The 25,929-nt window shown below is 35.5% G+C and overlaps 1 protein-coding gene across 3 annotated transcripts in view; it reads left to right on the plus strand.

Moving 5' to 3' along the window:
* Positions 1-25,929, plus strand: part of ALCAM (activated leukocyte cell adhesion molecule) — a 211,174-nt gene that overhangs the window by 148,338 nt on the left and 36,907 nt on the right. For all 3 annotated transcript variants that reach the window (XM_003893884.4, XM_003893883.4, XM_009199456.4), the window contains exons 2-7: positions 5,430-5,530; positions 8,882-9,101; positions 16,610-16,674; positions 18,201-18,288; positions 19,259-19,441; positions 24,911-25,038. In XM_003893884.4, the coding sequence (XP_003893933.1) occupies positions 5,430-5,530; positions 8,882-9,101; positions 16,610-16,674; positions 18,201-18,288; positions 19,259-19,441; positions 24,911-25,038 (785 nt within the window). The remainder of the gene's footprint in view (positions 1-5,429; positions 5,531-8,881; positions 9,102-16,609; positions 16,675-18,200; positions 18,289-19,258; positions 19,442-24,910; positions 25,039-25,929) is intronic.

Raw genomic sequence — 25,929 nt, forward strand, 5'->3', positions numbered from 1 at the left:
GGAAGGAATAATTATATTTGTCTTATTTGTAGGCCTTACTCAATTATGTCTACATTATAATGTATAACACTTGAGAAAGGCAATGCAGAAAATGAATTTTGAACAAATATATCCCTACTTCAGATGCAGCAGACCCAAACTGGCCTCCAACTACCCCCATTTGTTGAAGGTATTAACAAAGAAAAAGAAAGGAGAAAAAGCCCTTCTTTCTGTTTCACAAAATGAAATTAGATTTCATCAGGTAACTTCTCTCACTCAGCATCCCTTCCAAATTACTTGGCAGTTATAGCCCCTTGTGTCTCACACACGCACATGCACAAATGCACACACAGATAACTTACTTTATATATCTTATGACCTTGATGATAATCTTAAACTCTTGTTTATACAATAAAATATGGGAGAAGTTGAGAGAGGAGATAACTCTGTGTGATTGAATCATAAAATCTCAGGTTTAAAAAAATGCTTTTTCACTCTATCAGTAGAACTATGGTATTTTATCAGATTAAATACAATATATGTGAAATACATGGTTTAGAAAGTATAGTATGCATATGTATACAGTATGTATAATTTATACTTGATTATGATACAGGAAATAGACTTGCTAAAACAAAAGATCTTTGTCATTTTTGTAAAGAGATTGGGAATCCACTTCCTGAAGTCAGGAATTAATCCCTCATTGTGGCTTAGTATGTTTCTGTGAGGCAAACAAATTTGATAATAACCAGATACTATCATGTACCACTTCTGCCTCTATTCCTTCACTTGTATTCAGTGATTATTTAGTCCTATGCTAAGATTCTATTTTTCTGAAAGTTCCTTTATTGGAAACCCAGTTTAATCACATGTGAGAAACCAATGGCTGAAGGTTTAAACCAGTGATCCTCAACTGCATAAGGTTTGGTGGGTAATTTTGCCTCACATTGGATATTTGTCATGCCTGGAGACTTTTTGGCTGTCATAACTGGGGGAGGAGTGGTGCTGTTATCTGATGGGTAGAGGCAAGGCTACTACTAAACATCCTGTAATATATACAGCACAACACTCTCACAGTAAGACTCATTTGGTCTAGTGACCAGGTTGAGAAACACCGCTATAAACTAGTGTTACAAAATATTTACATTTTCTTTAGAGTTGTACATATCCTAATTCATTAGTGAAACAAATAGAAGCATTAGCGTGTCTATCTGTCAAAATTAGTAAAAAAAAAATGAAAGTAATTTCTAAGGATAAACTTCTCATTTCTATCTACCTCCTCAGTGATAGTTCATTTGTTCAAATAAGTCTCTGTAAAATTTTTGTGAAACTGGCATTTGGTTCTTATAAGTTCTGAGTCCATTGTAATTGCAGTTAACCCCTTTATGACACTTAGCAGAGCTAGAGCTCAAATTTTCTTTTAAGGATGATGATGCTATTAATGTATTGGTGCAATAAATAATAATTAACCATGCTAAATTACAGCATGTGAAAATAGACTGTCTAATTATCATTCCATTTTCTATATTATTTGATGTTCTTCTGCTTGAAATGTGGTAGCAGATTCTGAATTTTAATCTACCCCAATTCAAATGTCTATCTGTCAGGAATGCAAAGAGAATGATTCCTCTGAATTTGGCAATTAGTTTTATGGAAAAAAGCATTTGCCACCAAAATGGCCAAAATTACATTTTTATTATTTCAATTAGAAATAGAATGTTTAGCTAACTTCAAAACATTACCAGAATCTGCTTTCAGTGCCTCTTTTAAATCATTTTCTATACAAAACATATTACTGTAACTAGCTTATATGTTATGGTCACTTGCCTGAGATTCTATATATCAGAATTACTTCATTAAGAGATTTTTCTTTTCCTGTTCTCACCGCATTGAATTTCCATTAATACTTCTATGTAACCTTTCTAATTCTGTTGTTCTTTACCTTTGGTTAATAACCTTCTATTTAAAAATGCTTAAATAATTACACACTGCTTCTCAAGTATGACACATTTTATGTCTTATTGTATGTTGACATTTTAATAGCTACAGTAATAATAAGTCATAAAAATGTCTTAAATTTATAGAACACATTTAATACAGAAGGTTCTAGTCCAATTTAAAGTTTCTTTTGACCTGTGCTTATATACATAGCTATAACACATACTGAACACACTTATGCTCTCACACATTGGTTTACACTTGACATTTAGCCTCTTTGAAGAAGGACGTCACAGGCATTCTATATTTCCAGTAGTGCCCGATAATCTCTAGGCTACAAAACCATGAATAATTTAACTAATAAATATTAGAGGGTGAAAATTGCAAGGGAATTCTAGAAAGCTAAACTCAATTTTTAGACTTGGCAATTCAAAGATAAAAAGCTCTTTCTTCTATGAAAAGTGTAAACAGAATCGTTCGAGTTGACAAGTACTTTGGGTCTCGCTGACACTTCGTCTCAAAGATTAAGACATTGCTAAAAATTAGGACATAATTTATTACCAAATCACAATGGTCTTTGTAGCGACTTTATCCCTAGGGGGCACGAGATCTTAGCTCTCCCACAGATGCAGGCCTTCAGTGCTTCTATCAGATGAACATGGGAGTTAGTATACTCTTACAAGAAGAGAGAAGTTGATTATTATAGCAGACTTGAAAACTGATTCTAAAATAAGCACCATTATGGCCCCTAACATGCAGCTCAACTTACTGCCACTCATTCTGCCCTAGGCCCGTGAAAGGAAGGTACTTATGTCTATAATTGTTGGTTTTTTACTTACTGCCCTCTGTCCGGTGCGGTACCTTATTTCTTTGTGTGTGTTCTCTTCAGAGTTCTTTCCTGTCTGAGGATTTAGATTTGGATTTGAAGCTGTCATTAAAAGACGCCATTCATGAATTTCTGAAACTTGAAATGTTTACTTTATGGTCATCACAAGTGAGGAAAGAGACATTTCATGGTATCATTTGCAAATGAGGGAGCACAGATAACTTTTCATTTCTCTTTAAAGGGAAGGGAGAATGTTCTCTCTTGTCATTCCATCCATGAATTCCCATAAAATGTGTTTGCTGTTTGTTTCTCAAGACAGAGATTGCCACCCAAAATCAATATCCACGTTCTCTACACATCCAAGATAAGATATGAATGGCTTTAGAGTATGTGGCAGAAATGAGAATTCTCAAAATTCCGGTGTTGTCAACTGCTCTCTGATTTTCCAACATGTTAATTTGATAACCAAAATGGAAAGAACTCCAGAGTCATTTTAGTAGGTGTCCATCAGATGCTAGGCATTGTTTTTGGAGATACAAAGCTTAAAAATACACAATCTCTTCCCTGTTCTGATTGTGATTTCATCATACCAATACACTATGTACTTGAAATTCATACAGCTTTAAGACTCATTATAAAATATGATGTATATGTAGCACATTAAAGTTCTATAGGGAAGAGAAAAGAAAAACGGTCTGTGAGAAAGGGCAGAGCATTAAATTCTTGGAAAAGGAATTTTCTTATTTCCCTTTACCTGGCAAAGGATTCACTTCATTGGTACCTAAGCTCTGTAAATTGTTTTCACTCCTTGGCCAATCATGAAAGCACTGTTAGTTGCCAAAGGAAGGTATGATTTCGAATAATATGAGACAATTACAGGTGCTTGCCCTGACACAAATTAAGGTATAGAGATAGATCCTCTCAAAATTATTACATATTCATGTGCCTTGTTATAAGCTGATGAAGAAACAAAATATGAAATTACAAAATGGTTTCCCTGGCTTTGCAGACCTCTACCTGTGAAGTGTATGAACAAGTCTTAATACACACAGCAGAAATTCCACATCTAGGAGCCAAATATCACAGAGAACAAGTAATGTAATGTGCAATAAAGCAATTTCCTGAATGTTATTAGTCTGCATGTCTGCAGCCACATGTCTAAACCTCCATTATTTTTATTTTAACAAAGTTGAATAAAAAAAATTATTCATTTACAGTCTTATGCTTGGTTTGATGTTAAAAGGGATTATAATTACAGTATGGAGAACACAAAACAATTTTAAAATTGAGATAAAGTTTTACTATGAGACTGAACATATGATAAGCAATTTGAAGTAAACTTCATGTTTCAAATAGTAAGTGAAAATGCATTCTCGCTTTGCGTATTTTGTATTCTGTGTCTTAACAATATTAAAAATGCTGAAAACCAGTTGTTATGTTGCATATTTACATGAAGTCTGTGTTCTCTGTTATGTTTTTGTCCACTGGTGCAAAATTCTTAACCTTAAATGAAATTTTGGTATACGTGGTGATTGATAGATAACAATCGAAAGATGGTATCCTCCCAGTCCTGTTTCTTCAGAAAGATGGTTTTATTTATGTGTTGCAGATTGCTGTCGCTTTGCATATTAGCACCACCTGGTGGACAAAATATCATTTGTTTATTTTTTTCTCTACTGTTTAAAATAGCCCCTTCACACTCTATACTCAATTATGATACACCTTAATAGACATTCAGTTGTGAAAGTTCTAAATTGTAAAGATTGTTGTAAGTAAAATAAGGTTAAAAAAATTGAAATGTTTCCCAAGTGCTATTGCCAATTTAAATGCCTGAGTTTTTTAACCCTCACAAATATATCCAGATTTGAATAGTACTTTTCATTCATATGTAAAAATTGCTTCTTTCCACATTTTAATTACTTATTATTTATATTTTTATTAATATAGAATTAAATAAGATGAAGAAGTTTTCTGTATGACAAAATTGTGGTTTAAATTATATTGTCTTCCAAAAATTCACATAATCACTTTGTAAATAGCACTTTATGAAGAATGTTCATACTATAAATTCTTACTATGCTAATATTTTATACAAAATTAAAATTAGTATTTTAATTTATACTACTACAGAATAATCCATTTTCCCCTTATAAATAAAATTCAGTTGTGGTCTTATGTGTATTAATTCTCAGTTTTTAATAGTTTTTTGAATTTTACAGAAGAAAAATTTGATAATATCTTCAAATGAAAAATACAAATATAGTTAAAGCTAGTTTTGAGAATTGTAATCGTGTTAGTCTTTGTATAGTCCCACATTTCTATAAAATATAGTGGAAATTATTTCTATGAAATACAGTGAAGAAGATAATTCATCTACAGATTCCACTATGTTCCTTTGGAATGAACCACTTATCTGTTCTCTGGTAAAATTGGAGATCTACAAATTTTGATTGTGTAATATTCAAGGATTCAAAGATTCAGTAGCTAAATAGAAAGGTGGCAATTTTTAAATGGAAAATGTATTCCAGTCTCATACCTTTTGTATACCATTTAAAATAAAACTATAGCAGATGACAACCTTCATCGACATGCATCTTGAAGTTATTTGTCATTTCAAGAAAACATTTAAAATTTTGTTCTCTCTCTCTTTCTCTCTTCTTTTCTTTTTTTTTTTTTTCCCCCAAAGGTCTTGGATGGTACACTGTAAATTCAGCATATGGAGATACCATTATCATGCCTTGCCGACTTGATGTACCTCAGAATCTCATGTTTGGCAAATGGAAATATGTAAGTGTGACCTACCTGGGACTTGATTAATTGCCCTTGTTCTTTTAAATGAAATTCTTTCTGTGACTAATCGTGAATTTCAAATTAACCTGAATGCAATATTGAACTGTGAGTACCAATGTAGGAAGGTAAAATTAATGTGTGGAATATGGCAAAAAATAATTCCTATCTTACATAACAAACGATATTTTAAAATAAAGCAAATAAACCCATAGTTCTTAGAATGTGTTAGTCTGAAAGATTCCACCTTACGTGTTAGAGGCAAAGAAAAAGGCAGAGTTCCAGAATAAAATCAGTGGATTATAGGACTGAACTCAGTGGAGGATGGCAACCTTTCTTCGTTTGCTCATGTTCTATTTGACGTGGTTATTGCAGAGACAAGATAGATCAGTAGATAGAGCCCTTAGACAGTATTTCAGAATTAATCATCAGTATTACAAGCTTGATTCTGACATTTAGCCTTAAAAATGTGTTGATATATAACACATTTTTATATATAACACATTTTATAAAAGGTCCTTTTTATATTTAACAATGTTGATTTTTTCCCATATTTCTTGCGGATAGCAAAATCAAATTTTCTCAGGTATGAAGGTACAAATGGGTCTGGAAATGGAGGGTAGAGATCCTGGTAGGGAGATGTGGAATGACTACGTAACTTTGACTAATAAAATATCTCAATTTAATTAATATTAATGCAAAATGTTTGTGTGGTACAATTTCCCAGTGCTGGACCACAGGAGACTCACGACAATCTGCAAGCTTCAAGTAGATTGTGTCCCTGGACACGATAGCGAAATTCCCCTAGCTCCTTGAAATGTTAAAAGGTATTTGCAAAGGAAAAGAATTTGATGGTCAAATAGTTTACAAAAAGTTTGTTGCACCACTTCTCAGAGCCTTTCATACGTAAAATGCATTAAGAATTGTCTGAGGGCCATAGTTTGATTCATTTCTTAGGTTTATTTGACCACAGAACTTTTTTCCTCAGATATCTCCAAGAACAAACATTCTGCAGAACACACTCTAAGAAATGTGCTTAAACTTGCACTCAAGGGGTGGTTTAACACAGCCTTTTAAAATATAGGTTCTGAAATCAGCAAGTTCCACAATGTGCTCACTGTGAGATTCTGGGCAGATGAATTAATCCCTATTTTTGCATCCATAAAATGAGATAAAAATATCTTCCTCATAGTGTTGTTGTGAGATTACCTGAAGAAACTGATATCAAAATACTTACCTAGTACTTGCCGTGTAGTAATCATTCAACAAAGTGAACTCATGTCTGTGACGCTGCAGAATCCTAACCATACTATGCTCGTGTGAGTGGGAAAGGAAAGGAAAGGAAAGTGGTAAGGCAGCACAGCATTTCTCTGTAGCCTCCTTCTATTTAGTATCCAGCTCACTCGAGGTAACTTTGAACTATTTCCGGTTTCCTATAAATGTGGAAATGTGACATTAAGGCCTCTGAGGACAGAGTCTACTAGTGCCCTCAAAATTCCAAGTGCCCAGGAGACTACCACATAATGCACTTGTTCAATCAAATTTGCTGCCAAAATAAATGGAGTCAGGTGATGGCAAACTTTTATGATCATAGAAAATTCTAACTATAACGCAGGGAGTAGCATTCACTCAGGGAGTAGGGTTCACCTAAACTGAACTGGCACAGTGGGACTGGAAATCAAACAATCATGGCAATTTTCACATTCTTAGTTAAGCAAAAGACTTCAGCAATACACTGAGATACATTTGAGGCACTATATGCTCTAAAGTCAATCTTGATTTGCAGAAATAGCATATATGCTCTAATTTAATGTAACCACCTACAAGAAAAAGAAAGTTTTGGAAAAATTAGCCGAAGTAAACATAGAGAAGAAATGACCTGATTTCTCTTGGATCATATTGTAAATTCCCTATGAATGGAGATCATAGCTCCCTGTTCATTCCTCCCAGCCCTACTCCTGAAACCTCCTCACCATTATCTGTCATAGTGCCTGGTGCAGAAGAGGGATTGAAGGCTATCAATAGTGGTGCAGTGTAACCATAATAAGACCACGCTCTAAGCTCAAATTTGTGCTCTGCTAAGATTTCCCAGCCAAGACCTTGGGAAGTTATTTAACCAAACTCAGCCTTCATCATCTAGTCTGTAGATGAGGCTAATATTTAAGTTTAACTTATAAGGCTGTTATGAATATCAAACTAATTACTGCATAGAAAGCCCAAAGAAAACATCTGCCATATAGTTAAGTGCTCAAAAATTAGTAACTGTTATTTATTGCCTAAGGGAATGAATAAGGTAGTGGTCTAATATACTTTGCATAATGAAGGAATGACTTAAGACGAGGATTTGCATTGTAAACCTGTGATAAATCTAAAAGAGTTAAGAAGAATGTTATCGATATATTCAGATATTTAAGCAAATAAAACTTTTGGACTCCAATATTAACTTAGTAATTGATATTATTAATTCTTAAAACTTAATCCTCCTTGGAATCTTAAAATTTCTCATGGACTGTAACATATATCACATTTAATTTTCTCAAAGGTCTTGTGTGGTACATAAAGGAGGGACTGCCCCTGATTTTCGACTAAGTTGCTTATTAGATGAGAGAATTTTTGTGTGACCAGAGGAAGAAATGCATTATATGTCTTGGCATAATTGTGTGTGCAGAGTATATCTTATTTTGGTGATAAGTTTTTGTATGAAAGCCTTTTGAGCTCATTGTTAAGATTCAGCAAAGCTATGGGTTGTGTTAGTTAATCTGATTCATTCCTTAATGGGCATAATTATTTTACAAGGGTAAATACTATTTCTCCATCAAGACTGGTTAAACTATTCTATGTATAAAAGTCAGCTACAACAGTTTTGGTTAAAGGTGTGGACATTTAAAATGTGTGGTTTAAAGTAAAGAATATTCCAAAGATAATTGCCCAAAATATCCAAACTAGTATTTGCAGCTCAAGTGTATGCCTGCCGTGATGGTTATCTGAACATCATTTTGTACCTTTGTTTGCATTTATCTATGTTTATTTTATATTAAACATATACAGCCCATGTAAGTTTCAAAACAGTTACTAGTTCTATCTTCTCGGTGAAAAAAAAAAAATATCTCAGATTCCTAGAGCTCTACCCTTTCATTTTTACTCATATAAATTGATACCTGTAAAAGATCTTAAAGCCCTCTCTTATGAAGAATTTTCTGTAATCAAATATTTACGTGAGAACTGTTTATTCGTAGACAAAAAATATAGATATTGGTAGAATATGGCCAAGGAAATGTTGTTATTTTGAATGTAATCCTGAAACATCTGAATATGTTTGTGTTTAAAATGTATTATTATTTTAATTTTTAGGAAAAGCCCGATGGCTCCCCTGTATTTATTGCCTTCAGGTCCTCTACAAAGAAAAGTGTGCAGTACGACGATGTACCAGAATACAAAGACAGACTGAGCCTCTCAGAGAACTACACTTTGTCTATCAGTAATGCAAGGATCAGTGATGAAAAGAGATTTGTGTGCATGCTAGTAACTGAGGACAACGTGTTTGAGGCACCTACAATAGTCAAGGTGTTCAGTAAGTAGTCTGCAGCAGTGTCACTGCTAAGTGGGATCGATGGCCAGTACCAGACCATGTTCTTTAGAAAGAAGACTGAACTCTCTGTAGTGTCTCTATAGAAGGTATCTATATAAGGGGACTTAAGGAGATCTTCATTCTGCTCATGTATAATATCAGCAAGGAAAACAAAGAGTATGAAATTCAAATAGGAGATTTGCAGTGAGGAACTAAAATGATATTCTCTGTTGCTTTGTCATGTAAAAATGTCGTGAACTATGATATGAAGTACTACTGATAACTAGCACGTGATCTTAACTTTTACTGACATGTACAAATAAGTGTTGTGTGATACATACATAGATATATGATACATATGTCATCATGTATATCATGCATACATACACATGTGTTTGGCTGAACCATATGAAATTGCCATTTTGATACAGAACATAAAATATAAGCAAATTCAAACTACATTTTAACAGAGATCTAAATTTTCCATTTATATATATCCACATATATAAGTACCCTATATATATCCATATAAACATTTTATATATTATATGTATTAGAGATATAGATACATTTCCATCCTGACCTTTATTGATTGGTTATTGATTTAGATTTCAAAAAGTATTCACTCAGTTTAGAAAATTGTCCTAAAATTTTAAAAACTCACCACACCCTGAATGCTTATGTGGGATACACCAAGGGGAGAAAGTAGAGTAGGGATGGAAGAAGAGAAAATTGTAGAAGAAACTTGGAATAATTATAGTCACCATGACAAAATTACTTTGCATAATGATAGCATATAGTTAATGTTATTGTGCAAACAGCTGTGCAAATGAATGACTTGAGAAGTTATAATTAAAGCATTTCATCTTTTAAAACTCAAATAAAAAGTCCCACCTCTGTTACTTCACAATATTTTAGACACTACAGGGAAAGAAACAGGTCTCAAAAGTTTCAGAATGCCAGTCTTTCAGTCTTTTTTAATTAGGGAAGAAGGTTTCACTTTACAACTTTTCCCGCTCTGTTTTCTGATAACTTGACAGCGCCTAGAAATTATTAAAATAAATAGGGAAGAAAGGAACCCAGAGGGCCTTCCAACTGCAGCAAGTAACTATGGATTTTTCCTGTTTCTCTTGTAATAGCCTATGCAACTAAGTAGGTCTGTCCCTCAAGTATTTATGTGGACTTCAAAGCTCCTCTGGGCTCATGATGCAGATTCAAAGCATGCTCATACTATCAAAGGAAACCTTTGTTCCCCAGAAGAACCTTGTAAAAGCATATTACATATTTCAGTTAATTACCTTTCAGCTTAGAAGGCACTTTCCAGAAACCATCCACACTTCTTGATCGTTTTATGAATCAAACCAAGTACCAAGTGTTTGCAGTCATGCCCGTTTCCATAAAACATCCCAAATAGTCTGCATCCTACATTTGCCAGTGGCCCATGTATTTCTTTTTTTCTTTTCTTCTATTTCGCTTTCACATTATTAGAAAGATGAATAGTGCACTGCTCAGGACACTTTGCTAAAGCGAGTAATCCAAAAGGTTTTTGGTGAAAGTTATAATGTCATAATATAACCTGTCATCAAAAATGGACCGCAGTAGGTACAGAGGTTAAGTCGCAGCACTCTAATGATTATGTGTATTAATTTGTCATTGTCAGGTTTCATTTTTAAGGTGTTAAAATTTTCCTACATCGAGATGGTAGTATATAAGGGAGTTGAGAAAGTTCAGTTGGTTTCATTTGGAAGAATTGTTTGTGACAGTTATCAAAACATTTTTTTGAAAAAAAAAAAAGAAAAAGCATTAAGCTATTCTTCATATGCAAGAAATCATACCTATAAATCAGCCCAAATCTCATTTTTTCAGAAATCTGAAAAAAATCAGTTGGCCTAATTCAATAAAATTTATAAGCTGATTTGGAACACAGGGAATTTCTATAATTGTGAAAACAAACTCACACCCCACCTACCGCCAGCACCCGCCTACTCCCTTCTCTTTTTGATGTTGTTGAAAACAAAGTGATTCTCAGAAACAGAATTTGCATTCCAGGATGTGGGCCAGGGAGAATTTACATAGACAAGTTACACACTCTTGAAAATGGTGTTTTATACTAGAAATCGTGAGACCCTCCAAATCCAGTAAAATGAACAGCAGAACTTACTATAAAGACAGTGTTTACAAAAAGCATATAGGGGCTTCAGTTTGGCTTTGTTTGTTTTGTTTTGTTTTGTTTTGTTTTGTTTTCAATGAATTTACTTTGGGTCACTTTCTGTGAAGCAAAAAAGTAGCTGTGACAGGGAGACTTTCATTCTCTGCGTGTATATATTACAGTCACTTAAGAGTTACTAAGCCCATCAATCAGTCCTCTGTTTCCCTCTGTTGAATCACCTAGCAACGTGCACCGTGTACCATAGAATCAAGTGTGGTTAATGGGAGCCAGTCTCAGATCAGGCTGCTGCTGATTGCCATCCTCATATGAGAGCTAAGTCAAATTGTTTTTATTCAAACTAGAGCCCCTGGCGAATGACCTTGCTATCTTTAATGTAGGTTTGCTTGTTTAATTTTAAGCTATTCCTCATATGCAAGAAACCATACCTATAAATCAGCCCAAATCCAAATAAGTGGCTTTCTTAGTCACCACTAAACAGCTTTTTTCTTTTAGTTGAATGGCATCAAAATCAAACTGTGTTTCTATTTAGTGCACATTTGAGGTTAATAAAACCATTCAGAAGCAAGTGTCAACCTTTAAAGGTGCCCAAAGATTCATTCTAGTGATTGTGACAAAGGTCTAGAAGTCAAATGGGTACCCAGAGAGCCAGAAGGCTGTTGGTGGTGAGATGGAGCAGTCACTGAGCGGGTCACCAGGAGACCTTACTTTGTGAGATCTGCTGCCAATTTCTGACTTTGGGCAAGTCACCTCCCCAGTCTGGGGCTGAGATTCACTCCTCATCAGTAAAATGAATACTTTGAATGAGACGGGAGGTTCTCCCATTCTGCCGCTAGGATCTTCTTCAGGAGTTAATGAAGACAGCTGAGGAAGGTGAGGAACTATTTCTACCTGATGAATGAGACTTCGGTCTATTCAACATTTCAAAGTTTTTCATGATAATTTGTTCACGGAAAAAAAAAAAAGGGAGGAGTGGCTCCAGCTCTAAAAAAAATTTGAAAACCACACCCCATGCCAATTGCAAGTCTAGTCTACTCTGGTGGTTCTCTGTGGTATTGGGGACGCGGAGTCTGCTCTGTGGTACATATGGACCAGGTCTTATGATGATGGGCCGGGTTTCGTGACTTCACACAGAGGTATTTCAGAACTTTTATTTGGATTCCTCCCATTTGAATACTGTTCCGACTGCTTTATCAGAATTAAGTGTCTTTGCTTTCACCCTCCTCCTAAAAGTCATTCAACTTAAAACTAAAATTTTGGGGGGTGTCGAGGGGCGAAGATGCAGAAAATGATCTGTTTAACAATGAGATCCACACCAGATATTTCATTTTGATTATTTAAATATAAAAGACACCTTTTGCCCACAGTAGTTTGCTTGAAGTACTTCATGATTTATGAGGGGTGATTGCTGACAAAGTACTGGGAGGAGCAGTTTTGAGTCAGCACGACCATTTGCATCTGCCTTCACTTGCTCGCCTCTCTTACTAAATTGAGCTATCCTATGTGTGGGTTTTTATAGTAATACTAGAACGCTGTGGGTGATACAGAGCAGTTGTGCCTTCTTCACTACATTCTCACCTTGCTATGAGCTGGCTGGATGCCAAAAAATATACATTTTAGTAGTTCGCTGATTTTTAGATTCTCTGAAGTCTAATGTTCATAGCTCTCACTAGCAATAGTCTGGTTATTAGAACAAAAGGAGCTATCTATTTCAGTATATTTCTTTCTGACCACTCCCCAGCCCCTTACCACAATTTCTTTCTTCTCCAGCTATAAAATCTCCTGTATAACTCTGCAGATGATATAAAACAAAAAGAAGTAGAGGGAAAAGTAAGGGCACTATTTATGAAATGTTTTAATTGGCACTAAATATTACATGTAGCTTAACTTTTCACTATATATGATCAGCCCTTAATGGATATTAGTGAGAGCCCTGCAATTTATTTGGTTGAAAGCCACTATCCATAGCAAGTTAACACAGGAACAGAAAACCAAATACTGCATGTTCTCACTTGTAAGTGGGAGCTAAGTGATAAGAACACATGGACACATAAAGGAGAACAACACACACTGGGGCCTTTCAGAGGAAGGAGGGTAGGAAGAGGGAGAGGATCAGGAAAAATAACTAATAGGTACTACTAGGCTTAATGCCTAGGTGATGAAATAGTCTGTACAACAAACCCCCATGACACAACTTTACCTATGTAACAAACCTGCGTTTGTACCCCCGAGCTTAAAACAAAAGTATTTTTTAAAAAATCATTTGAGTCTTAGCATTATATATCATTGCCAAGATATTGGCACATACTACATGTTGCCATGAATATCAGCTGCCTCTGTCTCTAACACACGCATCCATGCACACACACACACACACCCCTTGTAAACTACTATCAGATTTAGAATAAACATGGTAAGATATTTTTAATCTCCCTATTCTATAATTTTAAACTACTCTAGTGTGGCCCTATTATAGCTTCTAACTACTTAAGATAGCCAGATCAGCAAAAAAGAAAATAAACAAGGCATGATTTTTCCATTTGATAAATATTCAGTTGAGTGATTTAGAGAAACTCAGTCAAGAAGATTCAGAAGCAAAATTTGGCTTAAATCATTACCCTTGACTAAACTACTTTAATGATGCAAGTAAATTTGTAGCATTGCTTTTCCTTTCAATTATGTCCTTGGTTATGAATCCTTGAGTCATGTTAAGATATAATTCACACAGACTATTTTTTAACACTTTGGAATCAATATGCAATTTTGCTAAAATAGTACATGTCCTCTTTTATGGTCCTCCAACTAATACCCATCAATTGTTACAACCTAATATAAAAGAAAATTACATTCAAGATACATAGTTAATATAGAGGGCTCGAAACAAACATTTAAGGAGAAAATAACTCAGGAAAATGAAATAAGTATTACCATTACATTCACAATACTCACTGTGACCCTCTTTTCCAAATAGAGAGATGAATCATAATGTAAACAGGATTAAACTTTAAACATCCTTTCATCGGGTTTCCTTAGATTTGCTACAGTTTCATTACATTGAAAACATAAAGAATTTTATAAGGCATTTATGGCAAGAAAACACATATGACCAGGAGTAAAGGACCAAAGATCGAAATACAAAGTGTTTATGATTATGGGTGCATTGATAAAACATCACAGGGTTTATAAAGCAAAGTAAAGGTATACATTTTCTATTAGAGAAAGAGTATGTGCTCAACAGTCTTGATATTTTACTTTGGTGAACTGGAACGTAGTGAAACTTGGCAAAGCGACCTACCAAATCTGTGTATTTAGAACCTAAATTTATGGGGAGAATTGCTGAATATCACCACTTAATCCAGGGATAATACTCTTGAAGGAGAAAGTAAGAACGTCTTGACCTTTTTTTCATTCATTTTGATTCTTGATTAGCCACATAAATTAACTGCATATTTTACATCTATTGAGCTCTCAGAGAGGGTGTCACTAAATAACTGATTTCAGTTTCCAGAAAACTTTGACTTACTTACACCCCAAGAATTTTATTTTTGTTTAAATATTTCAGATGCATCCTTCTCTCAAATGTATTAGATATATTTGCCTTTTTAAGACATGGATTCCAAATAAGATTCAGTGTTTCATCAATAACTCAGAGTTGCAATTATGAACATTAATAACATTCTATTAGAATAGCGATAATGACAAGGTTTACTCTGATGTGAAAGACTTTAACCCCCACACAATATGTTTCCCAGAAACTGGTGTCTATTTTGAGAAGCTTTTTTTCTTGATCAACTTTTTATCATTTTATGGTCACCATCCTACCAATCAGGTCGTCAGGTGTCACTTCTAGTTTGTGTTAATGTTAATCGCCTCTGTTGTGTCTTTCTATTTTTCTAGATTTATTTTTTCTATTGTTCTATCTTGTTTATGTTTTGTTCCCAATCAGTGTACTTGGAAACTAGAAATCATCACTGTGAAAATTGTACCTGTGGAATTACATTTCTAGAATTAATAGTTAAGTAGGCCCTCTTATAAAGTACATGAGTTTAACACATGGGAGGATTTATTATTTTTGTTCATTATTCTAATATCTAATATAAAACATATATATGAGGGGAAATTAACTCTAGATAGTAACCTAAAGAAGGTTATATTTGTTTCTCATACAGTCTAAAGATATTCATTTTGCTACCCCAGAGACATTTTGTCATTTTCCTTGTTTTCTGTAATGATCTGGGGAGGTAACATGTCTAATAACTGAATTACAAATTGAATAATAATTATACAAAAGCCAAGTTTAGTTTGGTAATGAAAATTAAAAGTATTAGTTGGTAAACAATAAGACTATAAAAGAAAAAGTAGCTGATTGTTTAAATACATTTGTTTATAAGAAAATAAAATAATTTTGGTCCATGAGACTCACACAAATCAGTGACAATGAGGCAATATACTTTTTGTGTAAACGAATTGTTGGAGCTATTTAAAAAGCGCAAAATCCATCATTGATAAAAAATAGCAGCTAAGAATAAAATAACTTAAAATCAGTTTAAGTAATAAATTGTTACTGCAACTTTTAATCAATTGTTCCTGAAGTTTTTATTAAAATTTATGTTTCTTAGAACTTCCTATATTTAAAATATTTTTGTCCATCATCTCAGGTTCCACATTTGAAAGATTTTCTCACATTTACAGTTTCATATTGTGACTTGGCTTAAGAGGTAAAGTTAGAGATATTTCAGAAATTTGGGTTTATAAATTCCTTAACTTGCTTTCTATTTCTCATGATTTTAGAATAGTGTTTCTCAAACTTTATGGTGACTGAGAATCCCCTAGAAACTTGTTTAAAATGTAGAGTTATGGGATTTTGTTTTTCAGGAATTCTGATTCAGTAGGCCAAATAGGGCTCAGAAATCTGAATTTTAAACAAGTCCCTTTGTGATTCTGGTTCATGTACATTAATGTCTTCACTTAATGAGCTGGAAGTTACTGATAAGTAAGAAGTGCTCATGGTACTCAATTAGAGACAATATATCCTATATAGGATATATCCTATTCCCTGTTTCACTATCAAATCCATATTCACTATTTATAAAGCATTCAGAAAGCATTATTGATATTTTATTCAAAGGAATTACAAGCACTGAAAATAATATTTAAGATAGTAAATATTTGAAAGGGATAGGCCTATAGATTCCCTAAGTCCAGATTGTATAATGAAATCTATTTTTATTCTGTTGCCTATTCTTCTGTATTGAGTAAATGAATTGTTTCTGCTGTAAATCAAATCACAGAAGTCCCATTTTTCTTACATATGTACTTAAAATCTTTCTCTGCTTAACTTTAGAGCAACCATCTAAACCTGAAATTGTAAGCAAAGCACTGTTTCTCGAAACAGAGCAGCTAAAAAAGGTAAGAATTGTTTTTGATTAATACCTTTATTTAGCCCAGTGTTGTAAGTGCCTTCTTCTGACCTTACATTCCAGGACAAATGAGATAGGCTTTGCTCTTGTGGAGGTGACAGTGTTGCAGCTACCAATCAGAAATTATGCACAAGGCACAGAGTACAACACACTCACAGTCTCAGGTGACCAAGGGGACATCAAGGAAGGTGGGGTCGTTTCTGAAAAGAGGAATCTTTCTTATTTGAATTAATGGATTAACAGAAGGATGAAGCCAATTGGTGTGATTCATGCCTGTAAGCCCAGCAGTTTGGGAGGCTAAGGTGGGAGGATCACTTGAGCCCAGGAATTCGAGACCAGCCTGGGCAGCATGGCAAGACCTTGTTTATAAAAAATATTGAAAAGTTAGCTGGGCATAGTGGTCCCAGCTGCTCGGTAGGCTGATGTGGGAGGATTGCTTGAGCCTAGGAGGTCAAAGCTGCAGTGAGCCGTGTGGGCACCATTGCATTCCATTGTGGGTGACAGAGCAAGACCCTGTGTAGAAAAAATATATAGAGAGAATGATGAAAGTTGAATAGATTTTCGCCAAGCCAAAGGTAGAAAGGGCTTTCCAACAATATGAAATAACAGGATATGAAAGACAATGGTGTGTTTGGGAAACAGCAAGTTTTGGCATTGATGAAACTGGGTGCCAAGACGGAAAGCAAGAAAGGATTGAAAGAGATCAATCTGGAGAGGCAAAGAAAAGCTGGATCATGACAAATCTTACATACTAAATAGGGAGTTTGGACTTTATTCTGTTGACAAATTAAACTATTGGAAGATTGAAGTAAAGAGGTGAGATCAGATTTGAACAACGCGTTCGCAGATGTGTGAAGGGAAGCGGTATTAAAGTGGGGGACAAATTTGGAGTTCCATATTGAATAACAATCTAACGAAAATACCAAAGTTTTCCTTTGCTGGGAGGTGGAAACCCAAGTCCTACATTCTTTGCATCAGATTAAATTTTACTGCATAAAATTATTTGATGAATACCAACTATTAAAGTTAAAATACATTTAAAGAAAGTGAGGGGAATTATAGAGCATGATAATATATATCATCTTGAAATATATGTAGTATGAAATTAGAGAGGCAGCCCCATTTTAACACCAAATTATTCTTCCATATGAAGATCTATGATTCATGGTAATAGTCAATGTTAATAGAGTAATGTTATTTGGTTAATGTTAAAAATGAATAGTGTCAAAATGAATTTGGCAATGCTTTCAAATGAATGTGATTTTATAATAGTGACACCATCTATTGCACATTTAAAAATGATCAAAACTATATTTTCAAATACAGTTGTTAAAAATATCTTTAAATGACATTGTTTTTATACCAGAGAGCATCTATTCAGTCTTTTGTCAGTGCTGGAAAATAAACAGGTCAAGAAACCTTTGGAATAACTCTGCATTGCCTGAGTTTCTGGAGTTTCCAAATTGACAGCCCCTGATTGATCTGAGGTAGTAATATTGCCTTTTTATTTTGCAGTTGGGTGACTGTATTTCAGAAGACAGTTATCCAGATGGCAACATCACATGGTACAGGAACGGAAAAGTGCTACATCCCCTTGAAGGAGGTGGGTATGAGGGCAGGGGACAGGGAGTACATTCAGAGGACCTGTTCTGACTTTTTTTTTTTTCTAAGTATTCTTTAAGCCAGTGGTCTTCAACCCTTTTGGCACCAGGAACTGGTTTCATGGAAGACAATTTTTCTTTGGATCGGAGTGGGGGGATGGTTTCAGGATGATTTACAGGCATTGCATTTATTGTGTACTTTATTTCTATTATTATTACATTGTGATATAAAATGAAATAATTATACAACTCACCATGATGTAGAATCAGTGAGAGCCCTGAGCTTGTTTTTCTGGAATCAGACAGTCCCATCTAGGGGTGATGGGAGACAGTGACAGATCATCAAGTGTCAGATTCTCATAACAAGTATGCATCCTAGATCCGTCATATGCGCAGTTCACAACAGGATTTGCATTCCTGTAAGAACCCAATTCCACAGCTGATCTGACAGGAGGAGCTCAGGCAGTAATGTGAGCCATGAGGAGTGGCTCTAAATACAAAAGTAGCTTCTTGTGGTTGCCCACCACTCACCTCCTGCTGTGTGGACTAGTACCAGTCCTGGGGGCTGGAGACCCCCACTTTAAACTATTCAGGATCTAAATACATTGCCCTCTTTTGAGCTGTGACTCTTATGCTCTGTTACTTTAAGTATGTACTAAACTAATATGTGATTTTTTAAACACCACTTTCAGCCCTTGTACAGAAGAATCAAGAGCAGAGAAAATAATTTCTGTATATGGCATGACTAGAAGTTAATTAAAGTGAGTGGGAAATAGGATTCCAGGATTCTATTTCCGTGTCTCTGATTCACGGTTTTGAAATGACATCTAACCTCACTACATGTCAATTTTCTCTCCTGCTAAATACAGTTAGAAGGAAGAAAAACACTTTTCAAAGGTGTGGTGCTATTTCGTTAAGGATTGTGATTGTCACATGAAAGACCCTATCATCAGTGTTCTTTATTTTCTTCAGCGGTGGTCATAATTTTTAAAAAGGAAATGGACCCAGTGACTCAGCTCTATACCATGACTTCCACCCTGGAGTACAAGACAACCAAGGCTGACATACAAATGCCATTCACCTGCTCTGTCACATATTATGGACCATCTGGCCAGAAAACAGTTCATTCTGAACAGGCAGTATTTGATATTTACTGTAAGTTATTCAATACATAATTATGTTATTTAATGTATTAGAAATAATATTCCAATGCTATTAATCTTTGAGGTCCCAATCCAATTACTCTTTGAATTCGGCTTCCAGTCCGCACCCCAAATTGATGGCACCCAAATAATCTCTTCCTCTTTAGGAGACCATAGCATGAATAAACATGTATCCATCCTGTAATACCTTTCACTCTCTACTTTTTATCTATAGCTGTCTCTTCTGAATTCCACTACACACTAAATTCCTTAAAGATAAGATTTCTAACTGATCATTTTCTGGATGAATGATAGACAAATATAGACTTATGACTGACTGGCTTTCTAAATAAGAGATTACCATTTTAATGAGAAAAGTTATTTTAATAATGAGATCAATTGCATAAGTTTGATAGGATGTTGTATTAGAAGACATTTTACTTAACTAAATCATGTATTTGAAAAGGAGTATTTGTCTACAAAGGAATCTTCATGGTCATCTGTTTTAACTTCATTATTTTAGTTAGTAAAGTGAGGCACAGAGTCTTGCCCTGAATTAGCTGTAGATATTAGAATAGAATTGTTTTCTCCATTGCTGTGCTTTCCTTGTAAGACAGGTGCCAAGATAGTCTAATGATTAGGAGCAAAAATGCTGGCATTCTAGTCCCAGCATTATCAATTACCATTTCTTGAAAAGTAGCTTAACTACTCTACATCTCAGTTTTCTTACTTTGAAATGGGAAAAATGTAATACCTAACTGATGAGTTGTTATAGAGAGTAAGTGAAATCACAAATCAAAAATAGCATACTACATCACACATTAAATTGTCATTATTAAGTACTTCATTATTATTGCTATATGGTCATTATCACAATATAAACATAGAGCTGAAGATATTTGGGGGCAGGGCCGGGCGCGGTGGCTTACGCCTATAATCCCAGCACTTTGGGAGACCAAGGTGGGCGGATCATGAGGTCAGGAGATCAAGACTATCCTGGCTAACACGGTGAAACCCCGTCTCTACTAAAAATACAAAAAATTAGCCAGGCGAGGTGGCAGGCGCCTGTAGTCCCAGCTACTTGGGAGGCTGAGGCAGGAGAATGGCGTGAACCCAGGAGGCAGAGCTTGCAGTGAGCCGAGATAGCGCCACTGCACTCCAACCTGGGCAACAGAGTGAGACTCTGTCTAAAAAAAAAAAAAAAAACATATTTGGGGGGAAAATACAATAAAGGATTTTCTCCTTATTATTATTAATTTATCTAAAATTTTTGTGATACTGGCATGTGTTCTAGAGTAATCTAGCTCTTCTACATCTCTTTTAGAGAAAAGCCAAGAATGCCTGCTGAGCCTTTCGAGAGTATCACCTCACCTACATTTCTTTTTTAGGTTCCCTAGGGCACAATATCTTACACGGGAAAAAAGGTGAAATTCTTCCAAAGTTGCCCTAATATTAAAAAGTAGTTTTGCCTTAAACTTGGGAAATAAGTTTCAACTTGATTTAAATCCAAGAAATTAGTATATCATTATGTATAGCTTATCTAAAATCAAACTTTTTTTTGGGGGGGGGGTGAGATGTAGTCTCACTCTGTCACCCAGGCTGGAGTGCAGTGGCGTAATCTTGGCTCACTCCAACCTCCACTTCTTGAGTTCAAGTGATTCTCCTGCCTCAGCCTCCTGAGTAACTGGGATTACAAGCGCGTGCCACCACACCCTGCTCATTTTTGTATTTTTAGTAGAGGTGGGGTTCCACCATGATGGCCAGGCTGGTCTCGAACTCCTGATCTCAGGTGATCTGCCCACCTCAGCCTTCCAAAGTACTGGGATTACAGGTGTGAGCCACCATGCCCGGCCCAGAATTCTTTCTGTTAGAAATATCCAGTTGGAAATGAACCATATTGGTGTAAGTGTAGGTGTACAAGACAGGAGAGAACATCAAGATAAGTAATAAGAATTGGGAAACTGGCTTCAGAAGGAACAGAAATATCTGTGAGTGTGAGGCATACAGAGTTGGGTAGACAGAGAAATCCTTGAATGGATGCGAAGAAAATGATTTTATCATGCAGGCTGTGTAAGGTGCACTTGGCATGGCTTTTAAGAAGCCACAGTGTACGCAGTGCTGAGCTTCATGGTGAAAACGCGAAGCAGGAAGAAGCAGTTTAAGACAGTCCTCACGTTCAAAGAGTGTACTACTCCAATAGAGAAGCAAAACACCTACATCAGAAGGAAATTGCCAATGCAAGATTGTAAGGGTAAAAGCCTCAGGAACTCAGTATTAAGAGTCTTGAAGGCTCAGGTGCCCGAGGACAGTGGTTCTCAAACTGTAGTGTGCGTCAGAAGAACATGAAGGACTTTTTAGAGCACAGATTACTGCACTCTGGCCTTGAGTTTCTGATTTAGTGGGTGTAGGAAAGTGCTTGACACTGTGCATTTGTAACAAATTCCCCGATGGTGCTAATGGTGCTGATCTGAGGACTACAAGTGGAGAACCACTGCTCTAGGAAGACTTCAGAGAACAGAAGGAGAGCGCTAAATGGAAAGGAGAGACAAGTCCATTTCAAGAAAAAAAAAATTGGCAAATTCATATGAGAAAGCTTGAGAAAAATGTACCAGTCCACTCCTTTCTTACCCTATTCAATCAGTAATGAGGTTTTAGAGAATCTAGCTCTTTAATCTTTGTTTTTATCTGATTTCTGCCTTCTGACACTGCTTACGTTTATGCCACCATTCCTCATTGCCTGTATTTCTACAATGGATTTCAAAGTAGTATTTTTCCAATGAATTGCAAAATAGTATTTATCTTGTATGCCCACCATTCTCTGTTCACCCCCAAATAAACTGCCCTCCAACCTGAGGCCAGATGTATTTTTCTAAAACACAAATGTGATAAAAACTTCTCAGTGACTGCCCAGAGCTCTCAGATTAATATCCTTCCCCCTCCCCGCACTGCAGTATGCCTTGAGTTCGTTTTAGCCATGGTCCTAGGTAGTGCTCAGCCCTTATCACTGCCTGTATCCACTGTGGTCTGTTCTACTTTCCTGATTCCTTCTGTAGAGTAATACTTACATGGCTATGCATATGCTGTCGTCTTCCCACCTTTATCATTGAGCAAACACCCATTTATGTGTCAAAACCCAGCTCCGGGGTCAGTTCCTCCAGGAAGCTTCCTAATCTCCTGTATCGATGGCTACCAGGATCCCTATGCTTGTGTCACATGCAGGTTTTATGTGGTCATACTCTTAATTATTAAGTTTGGTATGCTTACAAATAGAGGAAACGTTCATTGAGGCAGGGTTTTAAACTTTATAATTCCAGCACTTAAGGCTTGCACAAAATAAATGCCAAACAAATGAATAAATGAAGGACTGTAGGATAAATAAATACATGAAAAGAAAATTTCAGTAGACAGTGTTAGTTATTTTGTAGGGGTTTATGTAGCAGAGTAAGAGATAAGACTCTCACTTGAGCTGGGTTCAAGCCAAATTGTGGATACCAGGCTAAGGAATTTTTATTTTTAATCTTTATATATTGGGAATGTGTAACAGATTTTGAGTATCATTGTAATATTCAAAGCGCTACCTCAGAAAACTGATTCAGAGGAAATATATATGAAAGGATCAAAAGGAAGGAGACTCAAGGTGAGGAACCAAGTGAAATTTGATGGCATTGCTTCAGGTGTAGGTTAATTAGGACATGGACTAGGGAAGTGTAAGTGAGAACAGAAAGGGAGAATCAGACCCAAAATATATTGTAAAGTATTAATCATCAAGACATGGTGACTGAATGGATAAGAGAAGGCAAAGGAGAAAGCCAGAGTAATGGGCAAAATGATGATTTACTAATGGGCAGAGTAAAATTCAAAGTCGGGGCAAAGGCAGAGCAAGAGATCATTAATTTTGAGGTAAGCATGTTAGTGGACATGCAGAGTTACTGTCAAAATGCAAATGGGTTACATTAACCCTTTGATGACTCTCTAATACAAAGCAGAGCCTGTTGAAAAGGGAACACAGAGAAGTGGAGTTTTAAAATAGAGAAAGAAGTCGGAGATGGCCATCCCTGGCTGTTCTGTTGTGTCAGCCTTGATCAGAGATGTGCCTCAGTGACATGCCACAGGCCAAACCTGAGCACTAGTCAGAGAAAGGCCAAGTAAGAAAGCAAGAGAGGCCCAGAAACAGAAGGTCAGCAGGGCACCAAAACCAAATTGTATTCACTTTTCAACCTCACCGGGAACTGCTGGTTAGGAAACTACTGCAGGCAAATCCAGAAAAACAAATATGAAGTATATTACATCAATCACCATTTAACCTCAGAATACACTGGACAAATATTCAGAGATGCCCAAGCATAGAGAAAAGGCAAGGAAGCAATCTGTAACAACCTTCTATAACAACCTTCTGTAACAACCCTTTAAGTTTTTTTTATCTGCACTTTATTTATAGAAAGGTAAATAAATGACCGCAAGACATAGAACAAAGCCTCCAAAAGTATAACTTACTCATTTCATTTGTTAGCTAATAAAAAAAAAAAAGTAGGTTTTTATAGATAATTTTTAGTGTCACCAGCTTGGAAATATAGACACATGCCTCAATAATTATTAAGTCTTGTGGAAAACATTCTGTAAAACATACCTTGGCATTATATGATTTCAAAATTTATTATTCACTGTATTATCCAGCAATATAACAAATGGATACGTTAGTGGATCATTTCTAACTGCCAGCACCACTTCATTTTATTTCCTGTTTGCTAGATATGGTTCACTGTATCCAGCATTCAATTTCATTAGCATTCTACTATTGAGCAGTAGCCTGTGCTGAAGCATACCCTTTAGCCCTATTTTCTCCATAAATATGACCAAAATGGAATGAAAGTTGCATCTTGGCTCCAGTGAACAGGACAAAATTATAATACATTTACAGTCCTGTCAATTGTGTCAAGGGTCTCCCTCAGTTCATAGGATTCATCTTTTTTTAAGCAGATCTTCTCTCCTGCATGCAGGAAATCCTTGCTGGTGTTAACTCATGTCTCCTCTTTTTATTTCCTATGAAGTATTATTATGCAATATGAGTACAGTGGTATCTAATAGCTGTAGCTGCTTGCTAGCTGAATTTTGTCCTTCCAAACTGTATGATTCGTGTAATATATAATTAAATTTCCCTATAATAAAGCCATGCAGTTTGATTGTTCCTATGGTCTTTTATACATAAAATAATTACCACCATTCCTACCTCAGTTAAAGACATTTTACTAAGAAGAAATTGATTTTGATGTAACAGGGTTTCTTTGTAGTGTGCCCTAACTGAGATTAGTACTTGTATAGCAAGTAGCTATTAGCTTCAATCCTTCTATAAAAAGGTATATTTAAGCAATTACCATTACTAGCTTCTTGAGAAAATTATGTATAATTTAGTCATTTACATTGTATGCACAGAGTAATGCGGTACTTGACAAAAATGGTTAACTTGTGTCTGTAACTCTTACAGATCCTACAGAGCAGGTGACAATACAAGTGCTGCCACCAAAAACTGCCATCAAAGAAGGGGATAACGTCACTCTTAAATGCTTAGGAAATGGCAATCCTCCCCCAGAGGAGTTTTTGTTTTACTTACCAGTAAGTGCTTAAGTGTTACTTGAGTTGAATGACTATCGTTTTATCCTGTTGTTTGACTTCCGGCTGACATGAAGAATTGTTCTTACATGGATAGATGAAGTGAGAAAAAATATTATTGCTGGGGACAAGAGACACCACCTATAAAATTTCATGTGGAAGCTTTTTCTGCACCTGCCAGTGTTCTCGCTTTTTTTCTCAATGCTGAGAGATTTCAAGGACAAAGAGAAAAAAAAAAAAAAGTCAACCACAGGAAACCATAATTGCAAAAACTTAAAATTTAATTATCCAAATAAACTATAAGAATCTGCTCGTCAGAAGCAGATAACTACAAAATGAAAACTGAAGACAGTGAATGAATTGATGTGGATTCTAAATCCGCCCACAACATTGCCCTGAACACACCTCTAACCCTCTGAAGTAGGGATAGTTCTGTTGCACGTTATATTTAGGATAATGCTATGGCTCTTTTTTTTTTTTTTTTTTTTTGTCATTATGTATAATCTTGAAATGCCATTTCCTCAACTTTTTTCCATATCATAGTTGAAGGAAATTATATGCATAGAGGATACTTTGGAAAATTCGTCTTGGATGTGCTCTGCATGTCATAAGGATGTGGAAACAGACAAGGAGAGAGCTCTGTCTGAGGATGCCTGTTTGCACTCCTGTAGCTTTGTGTTTGACATCACTTTCGCATTGAGGGAAGCCATATGCAACTCAATGTTGCATTTACTGCAGGGATGTGCTTACAAATTTCATCTACCACAGTACTCATTAGTACCTAAGAATATCATTCACTACATTATTCAGAAGACTAGTATAAGTAATTTCTTTATACTGACAGAAAACTTTGTTTCTCCTGATAAATTAATTGCTGTTTTTATTTCATTTGCA

This window comes from Papio anubis, chromosome 2 (genome assembly GCF_008728515.1).
Source record: "Papio anubis isolate 15944 chromosome 2, Panubis1.0, whole genome shotgun sequence".
Lineage (NCBI taxonomy): Eukaryota > Metazoa > Chordata > Mammalia > Primates > Cercopithecidae > Papio > Papio anubis.